Genomic DNA, 27690 nt, shown 5'->3' with positions numbered 1-27690 from the left:
AGTTTATATGGATGGATTGATGAATGGATGTTTGTTTGAAGATATGTCCGGAACAGCTCAAAGAAGCCCAATGAAATTTGGCACAAATGTGGCACATAGTTTAGAAGAATACATATATGATACATACATATATATGAAGTATTATATATAGGAATATATTATATATAATACTATAACTTATTGAGCTTTTTTAAATCCGTGCGGACGGAGTCACATAGGAATGCATATAGCCTGCATTAGTTTTCTTTGTGTTTCACAAAGCAAAAAAGTATTTTCAGACATTATTAGTTAGAATCCTTTGGCGCCAATGGCACGCTTCCATTACAAAGTCAAGTTTCAGAATCATTTAGAATTAGTGAAGGGACATAAACTTCGACATTTTAGTAAGGCTAGTATTGCGCCAGTACTCCGGCACAGTGTCGGATTTATTTCCTTACACTACATATATACCCTAAGGTCAACAGTAACTGTTGTTTTGTGTTCTTATTAAATAAGAAAACGCTCAGTCATAACATCTTTTATGTTATAAAAGTTCAACGACCTGGTTTGCTGCGGGATTTGCAGTGTTTGGAGATGTAAAGTTTTTCGTATTTGGCAATGTAGTCATGGCCAAGGCTAACATCTGTGCACATCATACTTATATTTTATACAATTTAAACAGAGAAGATCGAATCGAGGTTAATTATTTCGCATGATGGCTTAAATAAAGTTATAAGCCAATATTTTTTACTTTACCCAGTATTCCGAAACTCGTATATCACATTTGTAATTTAATAAAAGATTGGAAGACCTTTAAATAAATAAAATAAGTAAATTAATATTATCCAAGGTTTCTTTTAATAAGTTTTGAAAGTCTACTTGAGGAGTTAAACGTGTTTTATAAGAATGTTATTCTGTCCAACTGCAATAATATGTTATTGCGTATTTTATTATTTTTTTTAATTACAAATAGGAAGTTTAAACTTTATACACGCACAATAGCAGCTGTAGCTCCGTTTTAAATGTCATGGTTGTTTTAAAACATTTCCTTGCCAATTTGTTTTAAAATGACCAATTTAAAAAAAATTAATGAAAGAATTCGTAGGTCAGGTAATTAGGAAGGAGTTTTAATATATAAAAAAACTCTGTAATTAGCAAATATTACCTTATAATAATATTTGTGAAAATAAAACACCGTAACTTCGCCGCGACTTCGTCAGCACAGATTTAAAACCCGTGCAGAGCTACCTTGCCGTCAATTTCCCTTCAAAATCGGTCTTGCCACTCCGGAGATTACCCGGAACAAACACGACCTTGCCGATATACAGTCAGATATTGAGGAAACTTTAAAAAAGTGCTTTTTCGTTATCAGAAACGCAAATATACGAATATGATTTTTCTTTCGATATTACATATAAACACTACAAATTTTATTAAGTGTATAGATGTTAAAATATTGTAGAACGTTTAAATTATTACAAACGGTTATGTTACACGTGCTATAAGTTTTTCACATATTTAGAAATAGAATTTTATTCATTTATATTTTCAAAACGATTAATTTAAATAATTTTCAGTCATCATTAATATTTCTTTTCATCCACATTCATCAGGTTAATTAAAGATTGTGCTTTAAAATTAAAAGCTTATTTTTAGGGTTCCGTACCTCATAGGAAAAATACGGAACCCTTATAGGATCACTTTGTAGTCCGTCCGTCTGTCTGTCAAGGCCCTTTTTACTTATTAAATGTAGTTATTAAATTGGTAAGTATATTAATTAAAAAATACGCAGCAAAAGGTCTTTCGTCTTTATCTGTATAAATAATCTTTTGTATTTTAAATATTACAAAAACGCGACAGATTTATATGAACAGTTAGACAACGTTAAATAATAAAAAAGTTTCAATTTAAGCCAAAAACTGTTTTATACGTAGGTATATTCCATTATTATAACAATATATTATAAAAAAAAATTGAATACACAGCGAAGCGTAACTTGGTTTATCCAATAATTAAATACAGATTTAGAAATAAACTTCTTCATGCTACTTTGCGTTTAGATTCCAAGACAAAAACAGAATTTTATGTTAATATGCCTACATATTTAATAATATGAATCTGTATTCATAATAGGCTTGTGCTCTTGTTAAAGCAAACATATTAAGTTATACGATGATACGAAATATAATAATATTGACCACATATAAAAGATTAAAAAATACTAAAGAGCATAGCAAATACAACGAGCATTAGTACTTACTCTTGTTTAATATGCAAATCTTTGAAGTTGTATGTTCAATAATGGAGCAAAAACTTAGATCAAAGTCTGTGTTGGATATTCATAACTTAAGTTATCATTTTATTTCTATTAGATAATAGTAATAATGATTTAACTGTAACCTAATACAGTCTTGTGTTTTTTATGGAACTAAAACAAACAGGTTGACCTCTACCTTTTATATTAAAAGAATCTTGATCTGCAAAAGTTTTAGGATTTATTTTCATACACCCATACCGATAGTATAGAGACCTATTTACAATCACATATTTAATTCCACTATATCTTCAAATTAAATTAATTAATTAATGTGAACTATATATGTATATTAACGGAGAATTCTAAACGAAACTTTTACTATAACCCGCAACTTGAGACCTGCAGTGCCCACAAGGGGGCGTTATCGCCCCATTTGGGAAATACTGTTTTAAACGATGAGATATCATTCGTTTTGTATGTTTCCTCGGAGTGTACAACTGGCCTCAAAATCAGTCCGGTTCACTTTTTTTTTGTATACAATATTGTTCATTTGTTTTTTTGTTATTCTGTTTGCGGCAGGTCAATTCCAATTCCGGACAGTTTCGCGATGGACCCGCTCGCGCCCACCGCGCTTGCGGTCTCATCCGACTTTATGGACCGAATCGGTAGTGGACTGACTCTCTTAAGAGACCACGGGAAAAAAGTACAAAAGGTATGTATTTTTTTAACACTGAATTGTGCCAACATCTTAATAATGTATATTAAATTAAAGTAAGGTTCATAAAACTTAACTTTTTTTATAACCGTCCGTATTTTACAACCGTTGTTTTGCAGTATTTATGGAAGAGCAAAAAACTTGATGTTACCAAGAAATCATTGAAATCTCAAGTGAATATTGTTCTCGTGGATGCCAAAGACTTGCCAGATGAAATTTCATCCAATACAAATGGCCTTTACTGCAAATTTAGGTGAGTCATTAAACATTTTAAGATACTCACACACATAATAACTGGTTATGAAAAATAAAAGGATTCCTTACACTCTACAAAGTATTCAACTTTCAATGAATTAACAAAAAAAAAACATTGTATGTTATCAAAAATCCTTATCAATATTTCACGACGATATTATTACATAACTTTAACTTACTATTTTTTTCTAATCAATATTTCCGTAAGAACAAAGAGAAAGAAAATTATAATAAATATAATATACATATTATTATATGTTAAGAAGAAAACAAAAACAATAGAAAAATTTCCACTTGCATGTATAATATTCATAAGATTAAAAGTTTTCATAATTTACTTGAACTTGACTGAACTTGACGTAACTTAATGCAAATTATCGTGTAGCTACCGTATTATTTACTTATCTCAATTACTATTGGTACTTTTATCACATCCATTAAGTTGTATGTTATGTTTTTCTTGTATCACTTAATTACATGTCTCAGTTAAGTATGATTAAGTATTCTATTCAATAGTCATTAACAATGATGTATGTACATCTTATAAATAATATATAAAAATTTCGTGTCACTATGTATGTCGGCAGCCAACTCCGAAACTACTCAACCAATTCTTATAAAATTTTGTAAGCATCTGTAATTTGGTCCAACTTGGAAGATAGGGTAGTTTCATCTAAATTATTGATTTTTTTTCGGCGCGGATGTAGTCGCGGGCGACAGCTAGTAGCTACATAAAATTTAGTTTTATAATCAGTCTTAATACATTTAAGTCTCCACAACGACTATTTGACTTATAATGTCTGTTTCTGTTTCAAAAATGTACTTTTTTCGAATTTATAGCATATGACAAATCTTCAAGGACTGCAATTAATAATTTGGAACAGTTCGAAAAAAATTCTAACGAATTTCTTCTAATTGCCTTTTTTAGGTTAGGTAATGAATCACACAAGTCAAAACAAGTCACAAAATCAAAACCAGAATGGCGGGAAAGATTCAATCTATACATGTATGAGGACAGTAATTTGGAAGTCAAAGTGTGGCACAAAGGAAAACAAAAGACATTTGTAGGCAGGTAAGCTATTGTGATTTTATGCAAAATAATAATACATATTTTTTGTACTTGCTGATTTCTTGCATTCAAAGAAAATATAATTGAAAATTATTTAAGTACTCACATGTCATTACAGATAATTGTTCTTATTGCTTATTCAATTATCTCTACATATTATTTAATTTGCCGTCTTCTTATTTACCATACATTCATGACTTCATTTGTAGGTACGGCTTAAAGTCAGTTTCCACTGTCAAAACACAATGGAATAGAGAAGGTTTAGAAAACAATAATCCTAAGTAATAAAAATTCCAATCATAACAAAACTAAATATGTCCTCGAAATATAATCAAATTGGGTCACAATAACATTAGTTTAATTAATTTAATTAGCTGATCAATAATAAATAATTAGTTACCTAATTAAGGCGTGCATTTAAAGTTAAACAACGATATCAATACTTAAACTTAAATATTTTATTTTGTAATTGCAATGCTTACTTGAGCGACCCGTAAAACATGACAGAATTTTTGAAGACTATAGTTTATTTGTCAGTTTTGATAAGATGCATGATAAATGACTTCCATGATTCTTGTATTAGAATCCTAGCCACCATTATCAGAAATAGCTAAACATTTTGAGAATCCTCAGGTTTTAATATGTATATCTTACTGTTTTTAAATTCTATCTTTTCATTGCTATCGCTATTGCTATCAAAGATTAATTTTCCAACCATAAAAACAGATGCGTCATCGATCTATCGCAACTGGAAAGAGAGCGGACTCATGAGCTGTGGCAAGAGCTTGAGTACGGATACGGGAGTCTCCACATGCTGGTCACGCTGGGTGGCTCAGAGCGATGCGTCTCCACAGATAACCTGACTGTAGCCAACGGGGTTACACATCAACCGACAATAACAGAGGAGAAATATGTGAGTATTATTCCATATGCTTTCCTTTTTGAAGTGATGGCAGAAATCGAAAGGGGATTGCCATTTAGATTCCTACTCCTTATCTATTTACCCTTCCCTCAGCGTGAGTTTCTGACACCAAAATCTCCGTTTAAAATATACTGTTATCTCTGTTTTGTCAATGATAATGACAGAGATGACTGTAAGTTTTATGCAAAGATTTTGTGTATCAAAAACAAACGTTAAGTCGAGTAATAAAGGTAATCAATCACTTTCTGCAGCATGCAAATAAGTATAAAGTTTTATATATTTAATTCAGTTCTTCAGTAATTACAATAATAAAGAATAGTAAAATGTGTTTGTGTGTGTAAATAAAAATCAAAAGATAATTTTAATTAATTCTTACATAACATTAAATAAAATTATTCAGGAATTAAAAGAAGTGCGTAAGTGACGAGAAATAAAATAAATTAAATTTGTAATTCTTGCAAATGTTATTTTTAATCTATTTAATGTATTCTATAATAAGTAAAAAATCAGATAAAACCAATATATAATGGATAAAATTACATATTTCCTTATAAAGTCGTATTAGGAGTTTTTATAAGATGAAATCATAAATACGAAATGCGCAAGCCTCCTCCTACATCTCTGACGTATTTTGAGGTCGCCCTGTTTGCCCGCACTTCTTGCTTATATGACGTCAGTACTGTCAAGATATATCGACCTTTTTGCACACACTATTGATTCTCATTTTTTTTAACATAAACTTTTAATGAACCAAACAATAAATTGTCGTCACAATATAAACACACTATTGTAAGTTTTTGCACTTGAATACACTCTGAATAATTGAAATAAAAAAAAATATTCTTATTCTCGTCAGTATAGATGTGTTAAATAAATGTCTAATTTGAAACTTATAAAGCAGAGGTTCGCACTTTTTTCTTGTAAACCGCTTTCAATATTTTACTTGTGTTTGCAAACCGTTGCTGCTACATTTCTTATTCAACTTGTGAACCTTTATTTCCCGACAACTAAGCCCTGACGGGTTTACGTTAGATCCCAGTGGGTTCATAAGTTTTGTTGGAAGTTAACGGATGGCTAGTTTGTCATCCTAGCATTTATATCACTCTATTGCATTTTATTGACTGACATTTTACTTTAACTTTATATACAGACATGGTATCGCTTGGAGAATAATTGGAACGAAGTGGGTCAGCTATCGGTGACCGTACACGGCGCCAGGGGCTTAAGCTCGCTAGGTCTCAATGGCAGCATTGATGCGTACTGCGTGCTTGAGGTGGACAACGCGAGAGTACAGACCCACGCCGTCCGAAACTCTAGCGACCCTACCTGGAACAAGAACTTCATATTGTAAGTTTGCAAGTAAAAAGTTTCATTAAATATAAAAATATTTCTTTTTTTGGTACATTTTTAGGGCAAATTTTTTGGTGCTCCCTTAACATAGTAGTTTTTGAAATGTTATAATATTTTGTTTTGCAGCAATATCAATGACGTGACGTCGACGTTGGACATTACAATTTATGACGAATCAATAATACAGTCAATGAAAGGGGAAACCCTTGGCAAAATATCGATACCTCTATTGAGGATAAATAACAACGAGAAGAAATGGTACGCATTGAAGGACCGATCGAAAAAGCACAGCGCCAAAGGAAATTGTCCCAGAATTCTGTTAGAAATGTCTTTGGAATGGAATCCGGTAATTTTAAAATTATAATGAGGTATTAAAGAGATACCAAAGCAAATTAACATTTAATGAAAAGATCATAGTAACCTGCTCGTATTGTGGAACTAATATTTCATTCACTACGTAGTATTATTTTAGGTTGGGTCATGATAGGCATTGATGTTTTTCTTACGTCCGTTTCATTGTGGCCTTTTGCAGCGTAAGCGGCTTGACCAGTTTTGAAATCTCAGCTGTGATTCGATTCTTATTTTTTCTTACCGTAACATAGAATTGTTTAGTCAGTTTATGAAGAAGCCATGTTTTAACTAACCTTGTTTTTCTTCTAGATAAAGGCATCGTTACGAGTACTAAGTCCAAAGCCAACTAAATACGTTGAAAAACCACCGAAATTCAGTATCCCACTGATATACAATAATTTGAAGTTTATCAAAGTTGTATTCGACTACATATACCTAGGAAATGTATATTTCAAGTGAGTAATCGTATTTAGTACATTGCACCGATTAAATTAGACTAAACTAGCTGTCACCCACGACTTCATTCGCGCAAAAAACAACTCATTAGCCTTTACATTTGTACCAAATTTATCAAGATCCGTTGAGCGGTTACGGAGATACATGTAACAAACATCCATTCATCATCCTTCCATCCAAAGTTTCACATTTATAATATTAGTAAAATATAATTAGAAATGTTATTTATAAATATAGATGAATTTATAATAAAATAAATAATATTCGTGTTGCAGTCTCACAAAGTCAATAAATAATGTAACTTAAAGCAAATATCTTTTCCATTACAATATCCATTCGTAAATGTCATAAAAGTCTGTTTGCCCACACGCTTCCTGACAAACATTTTTATCTTTTGTCACAACGCCAGATTATTGACACTGCGCATACATTATTGTACTAAAATTGTACAAAATATACCACAACACATTAAGGATACAAATTTCTATAACTTTAAAGATATATTTTTTGCAAAGACTTTTTCAACAGAAAGATCGTAACTGTAGCGCTTATACGCGTCATCTTTTTTGTCGGTTTCCGCTAATGAGCGTTTTTTGGTCACAGCCATTATTACCTTACCTTGTGGAAACTTGTTCAAAAATATTCTTTAGATCGTTAAGCACAAGTTTTCTAAAAAAAAGGTTTATAATTTTGAATTCCATGACCTTTTAGACTTACAATAGTAGAATCCGTAGCAGCGTCTACGGTCTGGTTATATAATTTGACCGCTTGCATTTTTTACCACCTTCTTACTACTATTAAGAACCTACATGCAATCTGTCAATTATACTTCGGTCAGCTACATTACATTTTAGCGAAACGCGATGTTCAATTTGTACACGTTGACGAATGTCGTATTTGTCTCACCACTTAATTATATAAAAAAAAACTAGTTGACTGATTACCGTCGCAATTAGGAGCCAACCAACAGAACGCAGGAAATAACGTTTTTTTTACTAAAGTAATTCCATTGTTATGTACATTGTACACTACGGTTCTTGAAACTCTAACAAAACGTTACAAACTATAGACTTATATAAAAACGACTAAAATTCACGTATTATAATAATATCTCATGAAAGTTTGAATAATTTAATAACAAACTAGAGTTCATAAAAAATATTTATTATTTTTATCATATTTGCGTTACTGAAATTCATGAGCTTTGTGATCAGTTCATTATTTTCCTTACAGAAATATATTTGAATGGGACAACAGAGAGAAATCGGCATTAGCTTTAGGAGCATGGCTTTTATTCTGGTACTTCTTTCGGATGTGGATGATGCCTCTCCTTTTGATAGTACCATTCCTTCCATACTGGGTGATGTATAGAGGTGAATTTTTTAACTATTAACTTTAGCTTAATGCTTATATTTTTGCTATTTTTTATTAACATGTATAATATTTGTAAAGCAGGAAACAATTGCAGTCAAATTCTTCCGATTCTAACTGACGAAGACACATCAGAAGAGGATAATGAAATACAAAAGGTAAAGGAAAATTTTGAAATTTAAAATGTACGGTTATGACTAACAACACATGTAAATATTTAAATGAGTAAGGATCTTTCTTCTGCGCTTGCGCACTAGTTTAAATATTGTTGCAATACACACTACCGAGTCATTTTATATTTTTAATTTTTGTAATTTTATTCTGTCATTGTAACGACATCAAAAGTATTATAAGCTTTATTAATCTCAGAAATCGGTCTATGTTACCAACATATTGCATTTGCAGACTCTACACTCTACTCTACTACAAATTGTTGGACACTTCAATAGATATATTGGTGTTTTCATGCATTTTTTTTGCAGGATGACAAAACAATATCGACACGTTTGTACGAGCTCCAGGACTTGACGTTTACTATTAAAAATGGTATCGACTACATCGTTTCAATAATTGAAAGATTAAAAAAGTAAGTCATTTAAACTATTGTTCTTTTCAAGCTTTTGTCCGCTACCGTATTCCAGACTATATTCTATATCTATACTAATTTTCACCGAGAACCGTTAAGCTGTTCCGGGCATCATCTAACAAACATCATCCATCCTTCCAAACATTCGCATTTACAATACTAGTAATATTTGGCATCGTTTTCTAAATCAACTGCCATTTCAAAGGATGCAGGGTCAGCTAGTGTTTAATAAAACATTACATATTAATGATTACCATTTAAATTGTCTTTTGTTTCAGTTTGATTAACTTCAGTGTGCCGTATTTAAGTTATTTAGCCATAATTGGGTTAACAATTGCTTCAATTGCGTTTTACGTGATACCTGTCAACTATCTATTTATGGCATTAGGTAAGTCATTTTTTTACGTAGACTTTATTTCCAAAGTCATGACTCGTGACCCTTTTGTCTTAAATTAATATCTTGAGATATAATATCGAGAATACTCATAAATATAATAAAAATATTTATTTAAAATTAATGATGATCGTGTCTGACAGATTTACAAATAACAATAAACAAAAACATAAATACGTGCTTTATCTCTAAATGCTAATTTTGAACTTCGTACCTACAAAACAGGTCGTTTGTTGACTTTAGGTCACCATTTTGTTTTATATGTTAACGCTGAGCCGTTCTGACAAATGACTTCCTAAAAGTCATTACCCAAGGACTTTTTTTTAAAGTACACTGGCCTTTGATGACGGTATTCCACTTTGATCGCTTTAATACGTCTTGAAACGAAAAAAAAAACATTTGGAACCTACTTTGAAATGTGTTTATTAGGTATTGGTTATTCGTCAATCAGGGTTTTCATTCGTTGCAATGAAAGGTTTCGGTAACTAGAGTATCGCGAAATAAGGCTACTGTACATAACCTATCCCTCACTACCTCTTCTATTGAACTCTATATTTCACTGGATAGCCTGAAACCCTTGAACTTTGTGCCTAATTGGTCTTTTTACGCTGACTATGTAGCGGCTAAGCGAAACTCAAATTAATTATTGGGATAGAATTACCTTGGGTTTCTAAGACCAAAATCTCTGTATAACAATATGTTTTAAACGAGGATTTCGGTCTCGGAAACCCACAGCTAGCCGTCAGTAACTTCAACTGGTACTTTAAAGTTGGTACGAAGCAACAGCTGGCATTACCAAGAAGTGACCTATGCGTTGTATACTTATCTATAGATATAAATAGATTAGAGACCTTTACACAACAATTTAGTTTGAACTGGGTGATCTTTGAATTGTTGATAATCTTGTTACGGTTATAAATTACGAAACAGCGGCATCATATTGTGTTCATTAGATAAAAAATAACTATGTTAATGTTAAAATGTGTTATGTTTCAGGTATATACAAGTTTACAAGGAAGGCTATGAATCCTAACAGAGTTCCTAACAATGACATACTAGACTTCATATCACGTGTTCCAGACAATGAGATTTTGGTAAGCAATTTATCTCACAATTTTTTTAAAGTAGGACACATTCTTATCTTAATAAAAGAATAAAAGATACATTATTATATCAAAGGTATTTCTGTATCATACTTTAACCTAGGGCTGCCTTTAAGTTTTAAGGTTACCAGTGAGCAATAATTTCTTTCTTTTTTCAAAAGTCAGCCATGTTCCTACTTGAAGCAATCGGTTCTATCTAGTCGTACATCTGACTTCATACTAATATTATAAATGCGAAAGTTTAAATGGATGGATAGATATTGTTAGAAGGTATCTCCAGAACGGCTAAAGGGATCTCGGTGATAGTCATAGATGTAGAACATAGTCGGGGAGAACACATAGACTACTAATTCAGTTTGTCCTTAATTTCGCACGGATGGAGCCGCGGGCAACAGCTAGTGATGTTATATAACTTAAACTAATTTATATTTGGTTTACAGAAACAATGGCGGGAGCTGAAAGTAACAGAATCGAGTATCAGCAGGTCTGACTCGATGAAAAGACGGTAGTGCATGACATATCCAGGAATCTGTAGACTGTAGTGCCATAATCAGAGTAGATTTTCTTACTACCCTACGTGTACAGCGCAGGGTACATGAAGATTGTGATCGTTTTAGTGCGTAATAATTTATTAATGTTCCATGTACAGTTGTATTAAGTACCTATAAGAATTATGTAATATTAAAATCAGTCAAACGAAATCAGTTACACTTCTTTGCATTGCGTTTTATACATAATGAAAAACTTAGTCAAGTTACTTAGCAATCAATGTGATAAATCTCATAGAAAATCACATACTTGTTTGTTTATGTCATGTTAACGTGAGTTTTCATTGCCGAAACAGTTGTAAAAAACATATTGTTATCCCTCTCGTTTTCTTTGAAATACGATGATAACTTTGGTTACTATTATGTTTGACTTAAGATGTCTTGGTATTCAGAAACTTACGCTAAGTTTTTTCAGTTTATGAAGCACATCATTGTAAAGAAGTGTATCTGTCAGGCACTCACAATGCATTTTTAGTTGTAGAGTAAAATAATTATGTAAGTATTAGTAACAGAAAGACAATTCAACTATTGACTCAATATATCAAAATTTGTATATAAATATTCAGGTTAAAAAAGCGAAAGAAAACTTTTAAGACTGTACAAATTTTTAATAATTAACAAAGAAAAGATATATATAAAATTAAAAAAACATTTTTCTATTATGACCATAAAAAAAACAGAAATAAATTGTCAAACATTAGCCAAGTGTTAGTATCGCCGGATCTTGCCTTTTTCCTTTCAAATCACTGGTTCGGGGACATTCAATTCCTTCCAGTCTTTCTGTAGAACAAAATTAAATTATAAGTTGGTACAATGGTTAGTTAGTTGTTTATTTAAGTCAAATGGCAGCATTGTACGAAGTAACTATTTGGTTGAAATTGTCGATGGTTATAGAACGTTCTAGAATTCGAAATCTAACGGCTTCTACTGATACTAACTCAGTTATAAATAAATCTCCATAATCAGAGTCCTGGTCACAAAGGAAGTCCTTAGTATAGATTTATTTTAGTAAGCCGATATCTCATGTCTACCATACAGCAATATTTCAATCTGTTCTATTTTTATCTTAAAATAGAACGTGAATTGTCTATGTTCTTCTTTGGTATAATCTATGTATAGTAATGTCTATGGACCAAGGGTCATTGACCAGATAATATGACCTCGACAAGTTGTGTGATAATATAATGGGAATAGATTAGAATGAATAATGTTTAAGTGCTGCATATACTTGTGGCGGAAATTATGTGATAATAAAAATATTTGTGTACGTTACCAATATTCTGTCGTCGGGTATCCTTGATATAAAATCAACTAAATCGTTATTTAATATTCTATCTGGGTTTAAGTACTTCCTCATGAATTTATAAATACCTAAAACAAGCATTTTCGTGTTTTATTTCATATACATAATACATAATTTACTGTATTCACTTACTATTTTACTAATATTATAAATGTAAATGTCTATTGTATTCTAAATAAATATTCTATTCTATTGTAAATGTTTGGATGGATGGATGTTTGTTAGAAGGTATCTCCAGAATGCATAGATGTAGAACAAAGTCTGGAAGAACATTGTGCACACTATAGCAACTATACACACTATAGCCTACTAATTAAGATTTTTTTGATTTCGCACAGAGTCGCTGGCGACAGCTAGTATTAAATAAAAAACACATTGATTAGAAGATATTACTTACCAAATAACATAAGCAAATAATTGAAAGGTAGAAAATACAACATCAGAGATAGTAAAGCCAATATTGACATCACAACGTAACTTAAGAATGGTACTTGGAATGTAATTAAGCTGAAATTATAAATTATTTATTTTTCTCCAAAACAAAAAGCAAATTGCAAGATATAACTGGTTATTATCGACTTACTTTTTTAATCTTTCCACTAATGATACAATAAGTGCTAGTACGTTTGATACAGTTATAATTATTTCTTGCATGTCATTTATTTTATAAGTCAATCCTTTATTGTCCTAAAAAATAAAGATAAGTATTGTTACGAAGAAAATCCGACACTGTGCCGGTGTTTCGGCGCAACACTAGCCTTATTAAAATATCAACGTCCCCTCACTAATCAATCTGACACTTGGTAACGAAAGCGCGACATTCGCGCCAGATTCTCTAATATTGTATAAAAGTGTAAATAAAAAGTAATTAGAAAAATATCAAAATTTTCTCGTAGACTTCCCCCATTTTACATTTATCCTATGTTTTTCTTTATGTTTTGTCGCAAATCTTATAGCATGATTAGATCTTACCTTTTGATTGTTATTTGAATTGTTCTCAGGTTCGATTTCCTCTTCACAATCGATAAAATAATTGTTACCTATAAAAGTATAAGTTGAAATAATTATTATCAGGGCTCGGAGCCTACCCTAAGTTAGGCCTTAGCTAGACCATGTTGGCCAAGTGCGTGTTGACTTCACACATATCTTTGAATCTCTTCTCAGGTATGTGCAGGATACATCGCGATGTTTTCCTTCACCGTAAGTATCATTATATTGTGTTATAAATTAAATTATTTCTAACGCATATTACCTTGTATCCACGTATAAATTCTTAAGAAGATGAAAACTAACAATAACATAAGCGGAACTGCAGACGGTGTCAGGTGATAACATAGCATTAACCAAAAAAATAATGCAATAGCCGACATTTCTCTGTTATTCCATTCAAATAACCTCCTAAAATAAAAAATAAAATCTTACTAATTTTATAAAAGCAAATGTTCAGATGGATAGAAGGATGTTTGTTTGAAGTGATCTCCGGAAGGATTGCATAGATTTCGCTGTAATTTTGCATAGATGTAGAACGTACCCTGTAAGAACACATAGGCTACAAGTATATTTTTTTTATAATTCCGCGCAGACAGAGTCGCGGGCGACAGCTAATATAGGATAAACTTATAAGCGCAGTCATAGCACAATTTTTTACATCTAGCTTTTATTGTTTAAACTTACTTAAATATTTCATTAAAGTACAAAATACTATGGAAATAATCCACGAAAATGGGCAGATTTCTCATTAGAAGTAATATATCCCATTTCGGTGGTGCTTCTATATATTTTACTTCCTTTGGCTGGAATAGTCGTAGTGTTGCTTTGATCTGAAAATATTTAAATAATCAGGAGAATATTGTTTTTTTTATTGCTCTCATTAAAAATAATCTTACCGGATTCCATGTTACATTCATTCTTAATAAAATTCTTGGATAATTTCCTTTAGCTACGTTACGATTGTTTCGATTTTTCAAAGCGTACCATCGAGTTTCACCATTCGTTATCTTGAGCAATGGAATCGATACTTGACCCAGGAGTTCAGTCAGGAAGGCATTCGTCAACGAACTACTGTATATCTTTAATGTAAGGACCGAAGTCACGTCGTACACATTACTGAAAATATGTTACAATTTAAAAACGTTACCTTTTCTTTAATAAAAAAATTAAGTGGAATATATAAAAAACTAATGAAAAGAATAGGCGAAAAAAATACATAACAATGCATTTTAAATAAGGATATGCACAAACCCGAAATAAGAAAAAAAATGTGTCTGTGCAATAAAGGTGAATCTCATGTGACTGTTGAAATCAGTTCAAATTATCATGCACTATTTTTTGTAGTCAATTAAATTTTCATTACGCCTTACAATACATAGCTCTTATCCCAGACTGGTTCTGGTCCGGAGCTGGCGGTGTGCGTCTGCAGTCGTTCATTATCCAGCTCCAGCGTGCAGTACGCGCTAGGCTTCCCGCTTAGACCTTTAGCTCGGATCACCTTCACCTTCAGACAACCTACCAGTCTCCAGTCGCTGTTCCAATCTACGAGAGACTATATAACATATACGTATGGACATAGGCATCGCCAGATAAAGCTATAATAAAAAAATAGTTAAATAGATGTATAAACTAATAAACTAATTCGAAATACAAAGATGAAATCCCTATATATCCACATTGATAACTCAAAAACTACTTGTCACTTTTTCATTATAAAACAGGGCCACATGTCGATAAGCTTTTCCTTTAGAATAAAAAAAAGAATTTTACTATTAGCCAGTCCCCTTCCCCTCAGACCTAGCATAGATTATAGGCTGGCATCATACTGTAACTCTTATCCTAAAGCAAAGAATAAAAAAACAGACAAACACATTTCCATCAGACTTAAAAACGATGGATGGATTTAAGAAGAAATAACTTTAACCAAATCAAAGTATATAAAACAAATGTATTAGAAAATAAAATGTGGTTAACATACCTGCTCATGTTGTAAGTCAGTCTTTATAGTTTTCGATGCTGTGGGCAAATAGCGGACAACGCACATTGTCACTGACAAATGTACGGAACCGTAGCCATCGTCCAAATCTTGCCAAATATCGTGAGTGCGTTCCTTTTCCAACTTGGACAAATCTAACGCACAACTGCGAACAAATAGATGATGTTAAAAATGATAATCTTACTAATATTATAAATGCGAATGGAAGTGTGTTTATAGAACGGCTCAACAGATCCCGGTGTAATTTAGCATAGTGTTTCTTTAATTCCACGGGAACGGAGTCGTGGGCGACAGCTATTAACAACTGACAGTTTCATGCTTAAAGCGCGGAAAACATGTTATGATTTAAGCCCTTAGTGGTAATCGATTTTTGATTATAATTTTGTGGATAATTTCCAATTTATTGCTGACTGCCTAATTGTCTTGTTCGATTTTGGCGAGACTTAAACGATTATTATTCACAAATAAAATTAGAAGTATTACCTGCCCATAAAAATCTTCTGTCGTCCTCTATCCCATAATGTAAGTTTTAGTGAATGGTCCTTGTGTAAATGCAATTTGAATCGTTCGCGCCACTCCGGCCGGCGGGTATGGAGGACGGACTTTGATCTGAATGTCTCTGACCCCAACCTGCGTTACATACAGGAAATGTATAATCTTGTTCAAGTTGCTACACTGTTGCTTGTCAAATGTAAGGATCAATAACTACAGCTAACTCTGCTTTAACGAACTCCTTTTTGATATTTCTACGTTTCTTGTTTCGTTTGTTCTTGCTCTATGAAATAATTTTGTAAAAAAATTTATAAACACTTTGAACAAAAAAGGATTTACCTAAATTTACCATACAATTCATGTGTAGTACCATCGTTGGGTGGTCTCGGAAGATCCTTTGCAGCAACCAGTATTATAGTCACGATCGTATCCCAGCTGTCCCAAAAATTTTCCAGATCTTTGAGTAACCAAAGTGACTTTTTACTCTGAAAAATTTAATTACTTAAAAAAATTACACAGTTGAAATATGAGTATGAAACTAATATATTAACTGCCGTACTCAGAGACTTTGAGGCGGTATTTAGTGCTTCGCTTCCTCTATGCTTATTACATTCACAATTTTTTGGTATTCGTAAATATCTTTTTTTAATCTTACTGTCAATAAATTAGAATAATTGATGTTGAATGCACAGGTTACTATGTTTTTATAAGTACAATAATACATTGTCGTTACCTTATAACTGGACAACGTAGTCAAACTCTCGGTGCTAGCGTATTTACTATTGTCAAAAGGGGCCGATTCATACACATAGCCTCGGTTTTTATTCGAATTGCTGACAAGATTACTCAAAGAAGTCGAACGCCACCTGCAACAACATAACAGTCCCAAGATTTGTACATTATTCAATTATATTCTATCATATTCTATATCAAAATAGACCCAAAAATACCCACCTTGGGTATCAATTTAATTACCTAAAGAGGCATGAGATATTATTTCAAGCAAATTGGCAATCTGAAATTCTGATTTAAAAAATCTATCCAAATAAAAACATATACTTCTTAGTAATCTGTACTTTTCTAGCGATTTTTAACAGATCAAGATTGTTGATACGCACCTTTGATCCCAAAAGATAAAGAAAGTAATTAAATATGTACACCAACATTTTATTTTAACTTACATTTTAAATGATTTTGGGATATTTCGGGTGCCAGGCATACCGTTGCCATTTCCGTCAGTCGAATCCCGAAAATTGGGCGCAAAGTCGTAAAAACCACTCATTTTACACTACTTTTTTATTTTTCACATTTCCTACGAATAGAATGTTTTAAAGCAGTTGTTTTCTTTACTTAATTCATTATAATCTTTTTAATCTACGACATTTATATCTAATCTTTCAAATGATAAATATAAATAATGTTATTGTATAGACAATCAATTAAAAAGACATTCATGTTTATAACATTTGCTGTTATTAACCGTATTTACCTATTAATTATGTATTAAACTTGGTTCTCTCTCAATATGAACAATACACTAAAAATAATTACAAGCGAGATCTATCATTGCGATGTGTTACCATGTGTTTTTACAACTAAAACATCTATGCGAAAACATATCAGTGTTGTCAAAAAAACCAGGACGACGAAAAGTTCTTACAAAAACAATGGAAAACTTCCAGGGATATTAAGGTGTACCGATGAGAATGTGTGCGTTGTTGTAGGATGTAAAAAGGAAGAGATGTGTGACAGGATCACGCCATATGATAATCCGTTGCCCCAGCATACCTCTCCGAGTTACACGTGAGAGTAATGATATGTAAATAATTAATTTGCGCCATCTTTTGAGTATCGTATATATAATTCACAGCTATATCATCTTTTTGTTAGATGGCGTTTGTAATTACATCTGAATTATATAATTTCATGTAAATCAATGTTTGTTGTCTATCTTCTTTATATCTTTGTATATGTGTTGCTTTATTGTGATAAAACATTCATAAGATGTTCTATGGACATACATATGCGAAGGTGCAAAAAGCATCCATATTTATAAAATAAATACATAGAGGCTGGTGTTTTTATCGAGTAGAGATGCACAATTAATTTAACTGCATGCTGTCTCCTACAATCTACAACTATTTACTTTCAAATCTGTAGATATAAAAACGTAAACTGATGTTAAATAAAATTACCAATAATGACAATGTTATGTACAATTTTATTTTGTCAAAGGAGTTCGTCTTTAAAATACAACGATTATCGGTTATTATAAACCTAAGCCTGCCTGGCCTTAAATGTTAACTGATTTGTAATTCGGAGGTTGGAAGCGAAATCCATCGGCGATTCATTGCAATTCTTCTACAGTGTTATTTGTATTAGCAAAAGAATACAATGTTTTTGCTTCCATCCACTTGGAGCGCTGTTAAGAAGTTTTCATACCGCGTCCGCAAAATGTAAATGTGGCGCTGCTAGTAGTTGCCGCTAATAGCAAGTAAAACATTTCTGTTGTCGTGACGAGGTTATGTTTTATGTGAATACATAGTTTGAGTGATTTAATAGAAAAATGGAGAAAAGAAAAGAACATTTAAGTGCCATGAAAGTGTGCAGATTTTGTTTAGCTAAAAATTCTTCGCTGGGGAGTCTGTATCGCAGGCAACCTCCATCAAAGAAAACTGTTGATCTTCCTTTAAAAATCCTATCATGCGTCTCTATTGAGGTAATTTTAATACTTTAAAAATTATAAAAAATAACGTTTACAATACTTACTTTATTAGCTATCATATTATGTTTTCACGCCACAAAATAAATAGAACTATTCCTGTCTACTTGGCATAATGGCGCCGAATGTTATTGATAAAACAAAGACTTACACCAATTATTAACGTTAGTCCGTGGATTTATTTCTTTTTAGTACATTTTCAAATAATAAAAGGAGTAATGTTATCCAATAAAAATAGGCTTCTGCTCTGCATTTTATAGTTTAATTTATAAAATACGATTCGGTCACGCAAAGCGCCACCTAGTAGACAAGATTTTAATACTAGTACATTGTGAAATGTTATATTTGTTAATATACAATTTTATATGTGTATATTGATGTGTAAAATTAATATTGCAGGTTTTCCCTTCAGATAGAATGCCACGATATATTTGCAGCCAATGCAAAGTATTTATGAATCTTTTTTACACTTACAAACAAATGGTGCGCCAAGCAGATGAGAGAATTCTGAAGTACACTCAGAATGGCATGCCATTGGAGCCTGTTTCTTGGCCAACATCACTTATCAAAGTAATTATTGACAATGATTAAATAGCATTGTCTGTGAAAATACCTTTATTAAATATCAAAATTAATGTTTTAGGCCTATCAAAGTTCATCAGAGCAAGAAATAAAAACTGTGTTAGAAGGTGGTGCTACAGTTCAAATCAGTACGCACAATATATCTGAAAGCGACGAAGAAGAGGAGGATGAAAATGTTTTTAATGTAATGGTATAACATTAATATATGTTATATAAATTTCTATATTCCTTAATCCGAACCATATTAAAAAGTTGGTGGATATATATCAAACCATGGAACAAAAAGATACTTATTGTAAATTGCAGATAATTATTCATCTTTAAAATACTTGAAGCTTTTCAATAAATAAAGAAGTAATAAATAAGCGATATTATTATACAATTATTTTATAACAGGTTGAAGGTGATGGTTCTGATGATGAATCCAAAGGTGATACAGCCTCCATAAAACTGATCACCAGTAAAAATAATGAAGATAGCCCAAAAAATGTCATGAAACGCAACACTAAGGGTAAGTATTAATACTAAAATTTTATGTAATGTAATGCAAAATTGCATTCAGGGTAGATATAAATACCATTTGCTTCCAGTAAAAGTTAATATAAAAATATGATTTTATAGTCACAGCAGTATGTATATTCAACCAAAGAAAATTTGAATATTTTTTTGTTATTGGATGCCAAAAGGAAGTTAAAAAGAAACAATAAATTATCTACCTCCAATAAAAAGATATTATTTATTTCCAAATACACATTATAACAATTGTTTAAATATTTGTCCACAGGATTTACAAGACCCTTGGAGGAAGAAAATAAACTGTATTCATGCAAACATTGCTCCAAGACGTTTAACAAGTCCCATCATTACACAAGGTATGTAAATGCTATCTTCCGGTACATCTGTCATGTACAGGGTCCTAAATCAAGTATTTACTTGACAAGATCGCTCCCAAAGATCAATATCACACCTTTTTCAGCTGCGCTGACTTGAATAAATTTATATATTGCCAACACGAAAAATGGGCAATAGTTGTGGAGTTGTGAAATATTTAATAACTACAACTAATTTCTCAATTTACATACATTTTAAAATTTTGTAGACATTATGTTCTTTAAAAAATATTATCAAAGTTTCCTCAGATTTACTGGTGTAATGTATAATATACTGAAAGGAAACAGTGAAAAAACTTCTTTAAATAATTTTGTCTTTCATATTTGTAATTTAAATCTCAAATTATAATAAAGGTGTTTGCAAAGTGTAAAATTTTCCACTCACCTGGATGTGGTAGCAAATCAGATTCAAAATTCACGTTGCCGATCTGAACAGATTTGCATAATGGATGTAAATCAAAGTTGAAACTGCATATATCATTGTTACCGTTATGTATCCATAATGATAAGGATTTGTTCAATATCGAGGAGGTAAGAGAATAAATTGTCTGGCGACTGGACAACACTGTCATTTCAGTTTTGTAACTCAACAGTGTACAATCATTTGAAATTTCTTATAATGAATATCAAGAGTAAGGATAAAGATTTTTTTATTAATTAATATACTCTTCTATTTATAAACTATTATATTAGGTTTATTAATACTTTGATGGTGTGCGTAGGTTTATTTTGTGTGTGTTTTAAAAGGACATAGAAGAGTTCCTAAATTTTAATATTTTTTGATACAATTATTTTTTTCTCGCTGCCATACTTAAATTTATGACAACTAATAAAAAAATATAATTGTAATTGACATTTTACGTCACGTAAAATTTTTAATTGTATGAAAACGTAAGTAATTTCAAGAGTAAAACATGTAGATTATTTAAATAAAGCCAATTTAAAGAAATAATCGACATTTTTAAATTGACTAGTAAATTGACTATATATTTTACTCAGATATCGATAAAAAAAATCGTTCAGTGAAGTTTGTTAAAACGGCTCAGTGGTTTAGGTTAAAGGAGGTCACTATGGAACATACATAAAAAGTTACATACGTGAAGAACATACCATCATGACTCAGGTAAAAAAAAATAAGTATGTACTCTATGCATCCTCTTTCAGACATCTACGTATAAAGCACCGCGAGAACATCCGCACGTCACGCGGACCTTTCGGCGCGACGGAGCAGTTCAGGTGCGAGCAGTGTGACGATACATTCAGCTCGCAGGACGACCTCATCTACCACTCAGCGATACATGCCACGCAGAACCTAATCTGCCCCCTCTGCCAGGAGAAGTTCCAAAACGTAGACGCTGTTACAGCACACATCAAGTCACACGTCAATGGTATGTTATGTATTTATTATATCATAATAAACACACCAAGTGAGAAGGAGATGCGCAGGAAGGGAATAATTACCCCCTTCTCATACATCCTCTCCCCCGTTAAATACATTTCCCCTTTCCCTTTCCTTATGAGAAAATGGTGAGAAGAGAAAGGATACTAAAATTAGGCCTCTGGCACACACAGTCATCAGACGAAACGTCGATTTACTTCCACTTGACCTATGTCTTTTATGTGGTCTTGGTATCTAGCGAGCTGACTAATTCTGCAACATATATTCCTGTGCTGGCATCAATCACTTTGAAACTGGTTCCCCTCCTTCATAAAAACCCCTTTCCACCCATTCCATCATAAGCTACTTTAAACGGAAGTTTCCCAATAAGCTGATAAGTTTGGGTTATGTTTATTTGACAAAAAAAATGGATATAAATAATATGGTTCCATTTCCTCATACATCTTTTCCTTATGTAAAATAGATGGGAATGGCTAGAGTATTAAAATTAAACCACTAACTTGTCACTTGTATGCATATAGTAAGATGTTTTAATAATGACATTTTTCAGGTGTTGAATTCATGTGCGATTTCTGTGAATTGGTGTTCACTACAAAAGAAAAGTTGGAATGCCACCTGGTGACTGCCCATGAGGATGAGTTCAACAATGTAAGTATTTTTTAACATTTACAAAATGTAATCAAGTTTTTCGAACTGCAATAAATTGCTTGAAAGACTTGTTTTTATAGTCTTTTTTTTATATAAAGTTCAAGGGACAGGCGACATTTTTATTGTGTATGTTATTTTCTTGTTATGTTATTGTCTTAGAGCCTGTATAATCTCTGCTATAATCTATGTTTATGGTCATTTTAAGTTATATATTGTTTTCGTCTGTTTCTATTTTAATGTTTTTGTGGTTGTAGGAATTAGGACAGGACGAGTCGTCAATGGAAATGGACCCAGAAGAAGAGGATGATGATAACAGTATCAATGGTAATAACTTTACTTACCTAGTGTTAGTCATTATAAATTTAAATGGATTTTTAATATTAATTCAATTTTATAATTTTCCAGTTAAAGACGAAGGGGACCATATGCTTATAGAAATTAAGAAACCCGATGAATACATGGTATGAATTATATATTATAGTAGATGATAAAATTTTCTAAAATATATAAAGTTATTTAATATGTATTGTAATGTTTTAGCTGCACAACACTACCGCTGATTCCGAGGAGAAGGGAGAAAATAGTATTTCAGAGGGTGAGTTGTTAACTTATTTAAAATGTGGAAGAGAAATAAGAGTGAAGACAATTTTCAATTCCTAGCAAACAGAGTTGCGGAAGGCATCTTGTTCATATAGAATATTTTGTTCCAGAGAGCGAACCCGAGGTAACATATACAGAGTTGTCAACAGTGGACACGTTAGCTATAATAAAGAAGGACTTGCTGCCCAAAGTGAGCGAGAAGCGGCCGGCCAGCGTCACTATTACGAGGGAGTCTAGTACCGAGCCCGTCTCGCGCACTGAACACGCGCAAAATACACAAGTAATACTATTATACACAATGTCATAGAGCTTTGGTGACTTTGATAACCTATGAATTATTTTGATTAATAATTCATAGGTTTCCTTTAGATTAATGCGCATAATTAGTCTATTAGTATAAAAAAAATTATTCTGCAGAATTTGAGACATATTTGATGCAAATATCATTTGTTTTGTATAAAAATGTTATAGGTTGCGACTGTTGTAAGAAAAAATTCAGAGAAAGGAAAAGAAGTACAACCAGCAGCTGCGGCAGATACAGGTTAGAATGGGCTTGTAAAAGACATTTAAAAGAATTGTTGTACAATGTTATCAAATTGATTTAATATTATTTTTTATACATTTATTGCCTAATATTTAAAAAAAACTGTTAAAAATAATTCCATTATTTATTCTTTTAGAAAAAAAAGACAAGGTTCCGAAACCAGAGAATGTTAAAGTGACCGCCACTAACAAGTCCTTGCAGCTATTGGAAAAGGAATTGCAAGAATTGAAACGGGTAACATTTCACTTTTATATTATCCAATAAATACCAAAAAAATATTATGCTAATAAATTATATTTTGCAGACAAATAATACAAGAAATGAAACCAAACCGGCAATGAAATTATTAGACTCGGCGCGCGGCAAACGCCCCGTAATTCACACATCAACGCCCAAATTCAGGTAAACTTTCATACCTTTTTTTGTTTCATCACATTCCAAATCAAATGCTACCACCCCTACCACTGCTGCTTCACACTTGTACCAGAGTACTTCATATAGCTTTTTTGTAAAAAAAACATACCATTCCTTAGTTCTTAATATAATGCAAATTTATGGATGGATTGATCATTATTACTAAAACTAGATCGACTGTATGGATGTGGATGAAATTTGGAACTGAAGTAATGGTCTAGAATATGCATAGGCTAAATTTTATCCAAGAAAAGTGGATTTTTTTAAATATGGTTTTTAATATAATTTATCAACCATGTAAATACTTTTTTTATAAATTATGCATTAATATGTTTCAGGCCGTCAGAAGATAGGAGAGTATCGGCGATTATAAAAATGCCGTCAACAGAGAAAAAAATACCGGAACGTCGCGTCATCACCAAAGAGAACAAGGAGCCCAAAGAGAAAGAGACGAAGGAGGTGAAGGAGGTCAAAGAAGTCAAAGAAATCAAAGTTGTTAACACCAGCACCAAAGAGGAGACTGACACCACAACTACACCAAAGGTATAATGCCATACAAACATTGTATTGGCTTGTAATTTCGCACAATACAAGGCTACATAAAGTTTGAATCTAGTTATATTATTTTCAGTCTTTAATATGTATTGTATTAGAATTATAATACACAAAGGAACTTCTTATTGATTATTTAATTACTCTGGCAAATGCGTGTTAGTTAAGCAAAAAAAATACGGAGCTGTCGGCTATAAATTTCATTTACAACTTTAATACTTAACTATGTCAATATGAATATATTTTCTTATTTATTATTACGATTTAATTACAGAGTGTTATCAAAAATGGAAACAATGAAAAATCTCAGACTGAAGACGGAGTGGTACGTCGATCGACCAGACCGTCCAAAATTAAGGACTATGCTAAAATGATACGTGACAGGTATAGTTTTATTAGTAACAAAATTTGCATAACAAATATATTTATATAACGAATATAGTGAAAACAATTTTTTAAAACTACAAATTGTGTGTACTTATGTCACTTAGGTCACTTGATGATGATGAAGATGATACTGAAGAATCGGATATTGAAGAGGAGTACAGAGATAAGACTCCTGAGGTGAGTTCTACTCGCACAACATCTGTTGTCGACCACATTATAAGACTTTACCAGCTATTTCAAATGATACTATTGGCTAAGATATTCTCTAAATCTATCTGACAAACATAAGATTTAAGCTTAAATCACGAATTTCAGATTGCGTTTTCCTTTGTGACTAAACAACTGAATGGATTTTGACTGTTGAGGTATAATTTGCTTTGTTTACTTCCCTTTCATGTTATAGGGGTACATTCGGCAGGAGTTTTCTGGTTTATTAATTTAAAAATAACCTTATTTAATTACTTCATTTTCAGAGGACGCCAAAACGCAAAACTGTTGTGAAAGGTCCGGCCAAAATGATACAAACGACCATAACGACTACACCACAAGGCAAAGTTGTGCAGACAACCATGCAGGCCGGGCCCACTGCCACACCAACCATGGTTGCGACCATGCCCAGAAAACGCGGACGACCACGCAAGGATGCGCAAATAATGTATGTATACCGCAAGAAACTCATATGTCCCAATGGTCATAAGTGAAACTTAAGAACACAGGCATCCCCTATCTATATCAATGTGAAACTATTGCAAAATGAGGTAACATGGTTGTCTATGTTTTAGGGTTTTGATTTAAATCCGACATAAGCCTTGTAGCTTTGATATATTTTCTGACTGACTTTACTAGGTTTTTAGTTACTTCCTTATATTTCCTAAACATTAAAATAATATATTCAAAATTGCAGACCAGCAAAAGTGAAAAAGGATGAGGAAAATAACACATCGAAAGCGGTATCAGACGAATCGGTGGCGAAAGAAACACCAGCTGCAGACGAAAAATCCATCGCAGAGACTAAAAACAATAATGTTAAGGAAAATACTAATGTAAGTACCCACCTTTGTGCCCACCTATTTTGTATCCATTAAATTTCTTAGCTTAACTTTTTAATGTAAACTTATGTTCTTGGATTTTAATAAGTTATTTTTTATTTTTTTTAATAAATTATTAAGTAAGAGTAACAAAAGATTTTTTCCAAAACTCAGAAATCATTAAAAAAAAAATCTAACTTAGATTGTATTCGATTTTTTTATTTGTAGACTAGTAGTAATTTTTAATAATTATATATTTTCTTACAGACTGAAACAAAGACACAAACCACAACGGAGCATCCTCAAATTCCTCCTAATTTATTAGTATACCCAATGGGACAGACATTGAAAAAGGTAATTTTTATTCAATTCCTATATTTAAAATATTAAAATGAAAAATAAGTTATTTGAGTTGGAAGTAACTTTTATTATTTTCCAGGTGCCGGTGAAATCCTTGCCGCCGGGTGTCAAGCCGATTCCGTTACCCGCGAATGCTAGACGTAAATATTTTTATTACAAATACCAAAAACCATAGAAACTTAAGTTGATATCGGTTATAACGACCAAGAGCATGGCTGAACCAGAAATAACCAACCTTATATAAAATACCATTTACTATATATCAATTTTTGTAAGAATACAAACGTAGCCTTTAATTTTCTAATCGATTATTTTTGTTCTGTAATAGTATTTTGATTTTATAATTTTAGCATTGGCGGCCAGAGAACTATGCGAAATGCAAATCGGCAAAAAAATGGTAAAAGTACAGAAAATTGTTATGACCAAAGCTGAAGTTGAGGCAATGGCGAAGAAAGGACTCGTGGAAATGAAGGTACGAAAATAAATATATACCGTATAACCTAATTTTAATTTATGTTAAGAAATACTTGTATGAAATTACTAGCGGGGCCGCCTGCGAATCCGTCAGCGCGGAATAAAAAAAATAATAATAAGTAGCCTATGTGTTCTAGACTATGTTCTATATGTATGCAAAATTTCATCGAGATCTGTTGAGCCGTTGAAAATAACTTACTGAAAATACCTTGTAACACCCATCCATTCATCTAAACATTCGCCTTTATAATATTAGTAAGATAGTAAGATTTTATTTAATTCTTTTTTTAGGACGGCACAATGGTTCTGAAGCAAGGCATCAAACTGCCTACGGCTTCCGACCCCGCCATCATCAAATCTACACTAGTTGGTGAGAAAGGTATTCTAACGCTTGCGCTTAACAATAACATACTAAAACCATATTTAACCTTAAAAATTATATATAGCTATTAAATATGCTGTAGCTTAAATCTTTTACTGTAATTTATACAGGTGTTCTATCAGTGGAAACCGACGTTTAGAAATTATTAATACTCTTACATTTCAGATGCCATTAAAGAATCTCCTGCGAAAAAAGAAAAGTCAACGCCGAGCAGATGCGATCTGAGCGACGAAGCTTAAAAACAATACATTTATGTATTACATTATATACAAATATATATCCCCTCATAGAGAAAACATTGCATGTAATTATTGATATATCTATAAGATAGTCGTAAACTTCTTTTTTTAAGTAAAAAGTAGCTGTTAGTTCATAATTTTATATGATTTTTTTTCGTCTCCTAGGTAGGTATAGAATGAAATCTAGTTGTAATGATTTAATTTTATAAACTAAAACGACAAGAAACTGTAAAATATTTACAAACTATGCAATTTTGTGAGAATCATGTTATTCTAAATTAAATAAAACAGTACATAGAAGACTCGTGTTTTAATTGAACCTTGAATTAATT

General features: G+C 32.0%; 3 protein-coding genes across 9 annotated transcripts in view; 2 read left to right on the top strand and 1 right to left on the bottom strand.

Annotated features, from left to right (window-relative positions):
- The window catches only part of LOC106117143 (multiple C2 and transmembrane domain-containing protein 1), a 29399-nt gene extending 17431 nt beyond the window's left edge, over positions 1 to 11968 (top strand). For 3 of the 4 annotated variants that reach the window (XM_013311262.1, XM_013311263.1, XM_013311260.1), the window contains exons 2-14: positions 2816 to 2948; positions 3071 to 3204; positions 4135 to 4278; positions 5002 to 5188; positions 6348 to 6544; positions 6674 to 6893; positions 7208 to 7353; positions 8588 to 8727; positions 8807 to 8883; positions 9208 to 9311; positions 9590 to 9699; positions 10702 to 10799; positions 11249 to 11968. In XM_013311262.1, coding sequence (XP_013166716.1) covers positions 2816 to 2948; positions 3071 to 3204; positions 4135 to 4278; positions 5002 to 5188; positions 6348 to 6544; positions 6674 to 6893; positions 7208 to 7353; positions 8588 to 8727; positions 8807 to 8883; positions 9208 to 9311; positions 9590 to 9699; positions 10702 to 10799; positions 11249 to 11317 — 1759 coding nt within the window. In that variant the 3' untranslated portion in view covers positions 11318 to 11968. The remainder of the gene's footprint in view (positions 1 to 2815; positions 2949 to 3070; positions 3205 to 4134; positions 4279 to 5001; positions 5189 to 6347; positions 6545 to 6673; positions 6894 to 7207; positions 7354 to 8587; positions 8728 to 8806; positions 8884 to 9207; positions 9312 to 9589; positions 9700 to 10701; positions 10800 to 11248) is intronic. The other variant, XM_013311261.1, reaches the window with a different exon arrangement.
- On the bottom strand, positions 11969 to 17472 carry LOC106117145 (multiple C2 and transmembrane domain-containing protein 1). Its single transcript, XM_013311264.1, has 14 exons — positions 17319 to 17472; positions 16871 to 17003; positions 16477 to 16622; positions 16129 to 16275; positions 15628 to 15790; positions 15020 to 15201; positions 14546 to 14765; positions 14334 to 14479; positions 13912 to 14057; positions 13632 to 13699; positions 13243 to 13346; positions 13057 to 13166; positions 12630 to 12727; positions 11969 to 12136 (listed from the first exon to the last, which is right to left on the bottom strand). Exons 1-14 carry the CDS (start codon positions 17417 to 17419, stop codon positions 12095 to 12097), a joined length of 1806 nt encoding a protein of 601 aa, XP_013166718.1. The 5' UTR covers positions 17420 to 17472; the 3' UTR covers positions 11969 to 12094.
- A 1113-nt stretch (positions 17473 to 18585) lies between these two features.
- LOC106117142 (RE1-silencing transcription factor) lies at positions 18586 to 27658 on the top strand. 4 transcript variants are annotated; one of them, XM_013311256.1, is made up of 24 exons: positions 18586 to 18856; positions 19259 to 19429; positions 19503 to 19631; positions 19838 to 19952; positions 20226 to 20313; positions 21496 to 21719; positions 22281 to 22378; positions 22633 to 22702; positions 22784 to 22839; positions 22919 to 22973; positions 23089 to 23258; positions 23450 to 23519; positions 23659 to 23756; positions 23827 to 23924; positions 24275 to 24479; positions 24763 to 24872; positions 24980 to 25052; positions 25349 to 25530; positions 25780 to 25918; positions 26171 to 26257; positions 26343 to 26403; positions 26614 to 26735; positions 27029 to 27116; positions 27285 to 27658. In XM_013311256.1, the coding sequence occupies exons 1-24, from the start codon at positions 18704 to 18706 to the stop codon at positions 27356 to 27358; spliced, it is 2736 nt and encodes a 911-aa protein (XP_013166710.1). In that variant the 5' UTR covers positions 18586 to 18703; the 3' UTR covers positions 27359 to 27658. The 4 variants fall into 4 exon arrangements, with proteins under 4 accessions (XP_013166710.1, XP_013166711.1, XP_013166713.1 ...); XM_013311257.1 differs by having other exon boundaries at positions 18587 to 18856; positions 19503 to 19625; XM_013311259.1 differs by having other exon boundaries at positions 18587 to 18856; positions 23089 to 23102.
- Positions 27659 to 27690: the final 32 nt, after the last annotated feature.

Source organism: Papilio xuthus, unplaced genomic scaffold, assembly GCF_000836235.2.
Source record: "Papilio xuthus unplaced genomic scaffold, Pxut_1.1 DF827680.1, whole genome shotgun sequence".
Taxonomy (NCBI): Eukaryota; Metazoa; Arthropoda; class Insecta; order Lepidoptera; family Papilionidae; genus Papilio; species Papilio xuthus.
The sequence above is the reverse complement of the archived record's forward strand: the minus strand, read 5'-3'. Positions and strand labels throughout refer to the sequence as shown.

What these genes read in the sequence shown, in the direction of transcription:
- LOC106117142 (XM_013311256.1), top strand. Translation starts at nt 18,704, where the DNA reads ATGGAGAAAAGAAAAGAACATTTAAGTGCCATGAAAGTGTGCAGATTT. An exon ending in TGATGATAACAGTATCAATG is followed by an intron (nt 22,703 to 22,783) that starts GTAATAACTTTA and finishes ATAATTTTCCAG; the next exon opens with TTAAAGACGAAGGGGACCAT. An exon ending in CGCAAGGATGCGCAAATAAT is followed by an intron (nt 25,531 to 25,779) that starts GTATGTATACCG and finishes TCAAAATTGCAG; the next exon opens with ACCAGCAAAAGTGAAAAAGG.
- LOC106117145 (XM_013311264.1), bottom strand. Translation starts at nt 17,419, where the DNA reads ATGAGTGGTTTTTACGACTTTGCGCCCAATTTTCGGGATTCGACTGAC. An exon ending in ATTCAAATAACAATCAAAAG is followed by an intron (nt 13,347 to 13,631) that starts GTAAGATCTAAT and finishes TTTATTTTTTAG; the next exon opens with GACAATAAAGGATTGACTTA. An exon ending in TTAGTGGAAAGATTAAAAAA is followed by an intron (nt 13,167 to 13,242) that starts GTAAGTCGATAA and finishes TTATAATTTCAG; the next exon opens with CTTAATTACATTCCAAGTAC.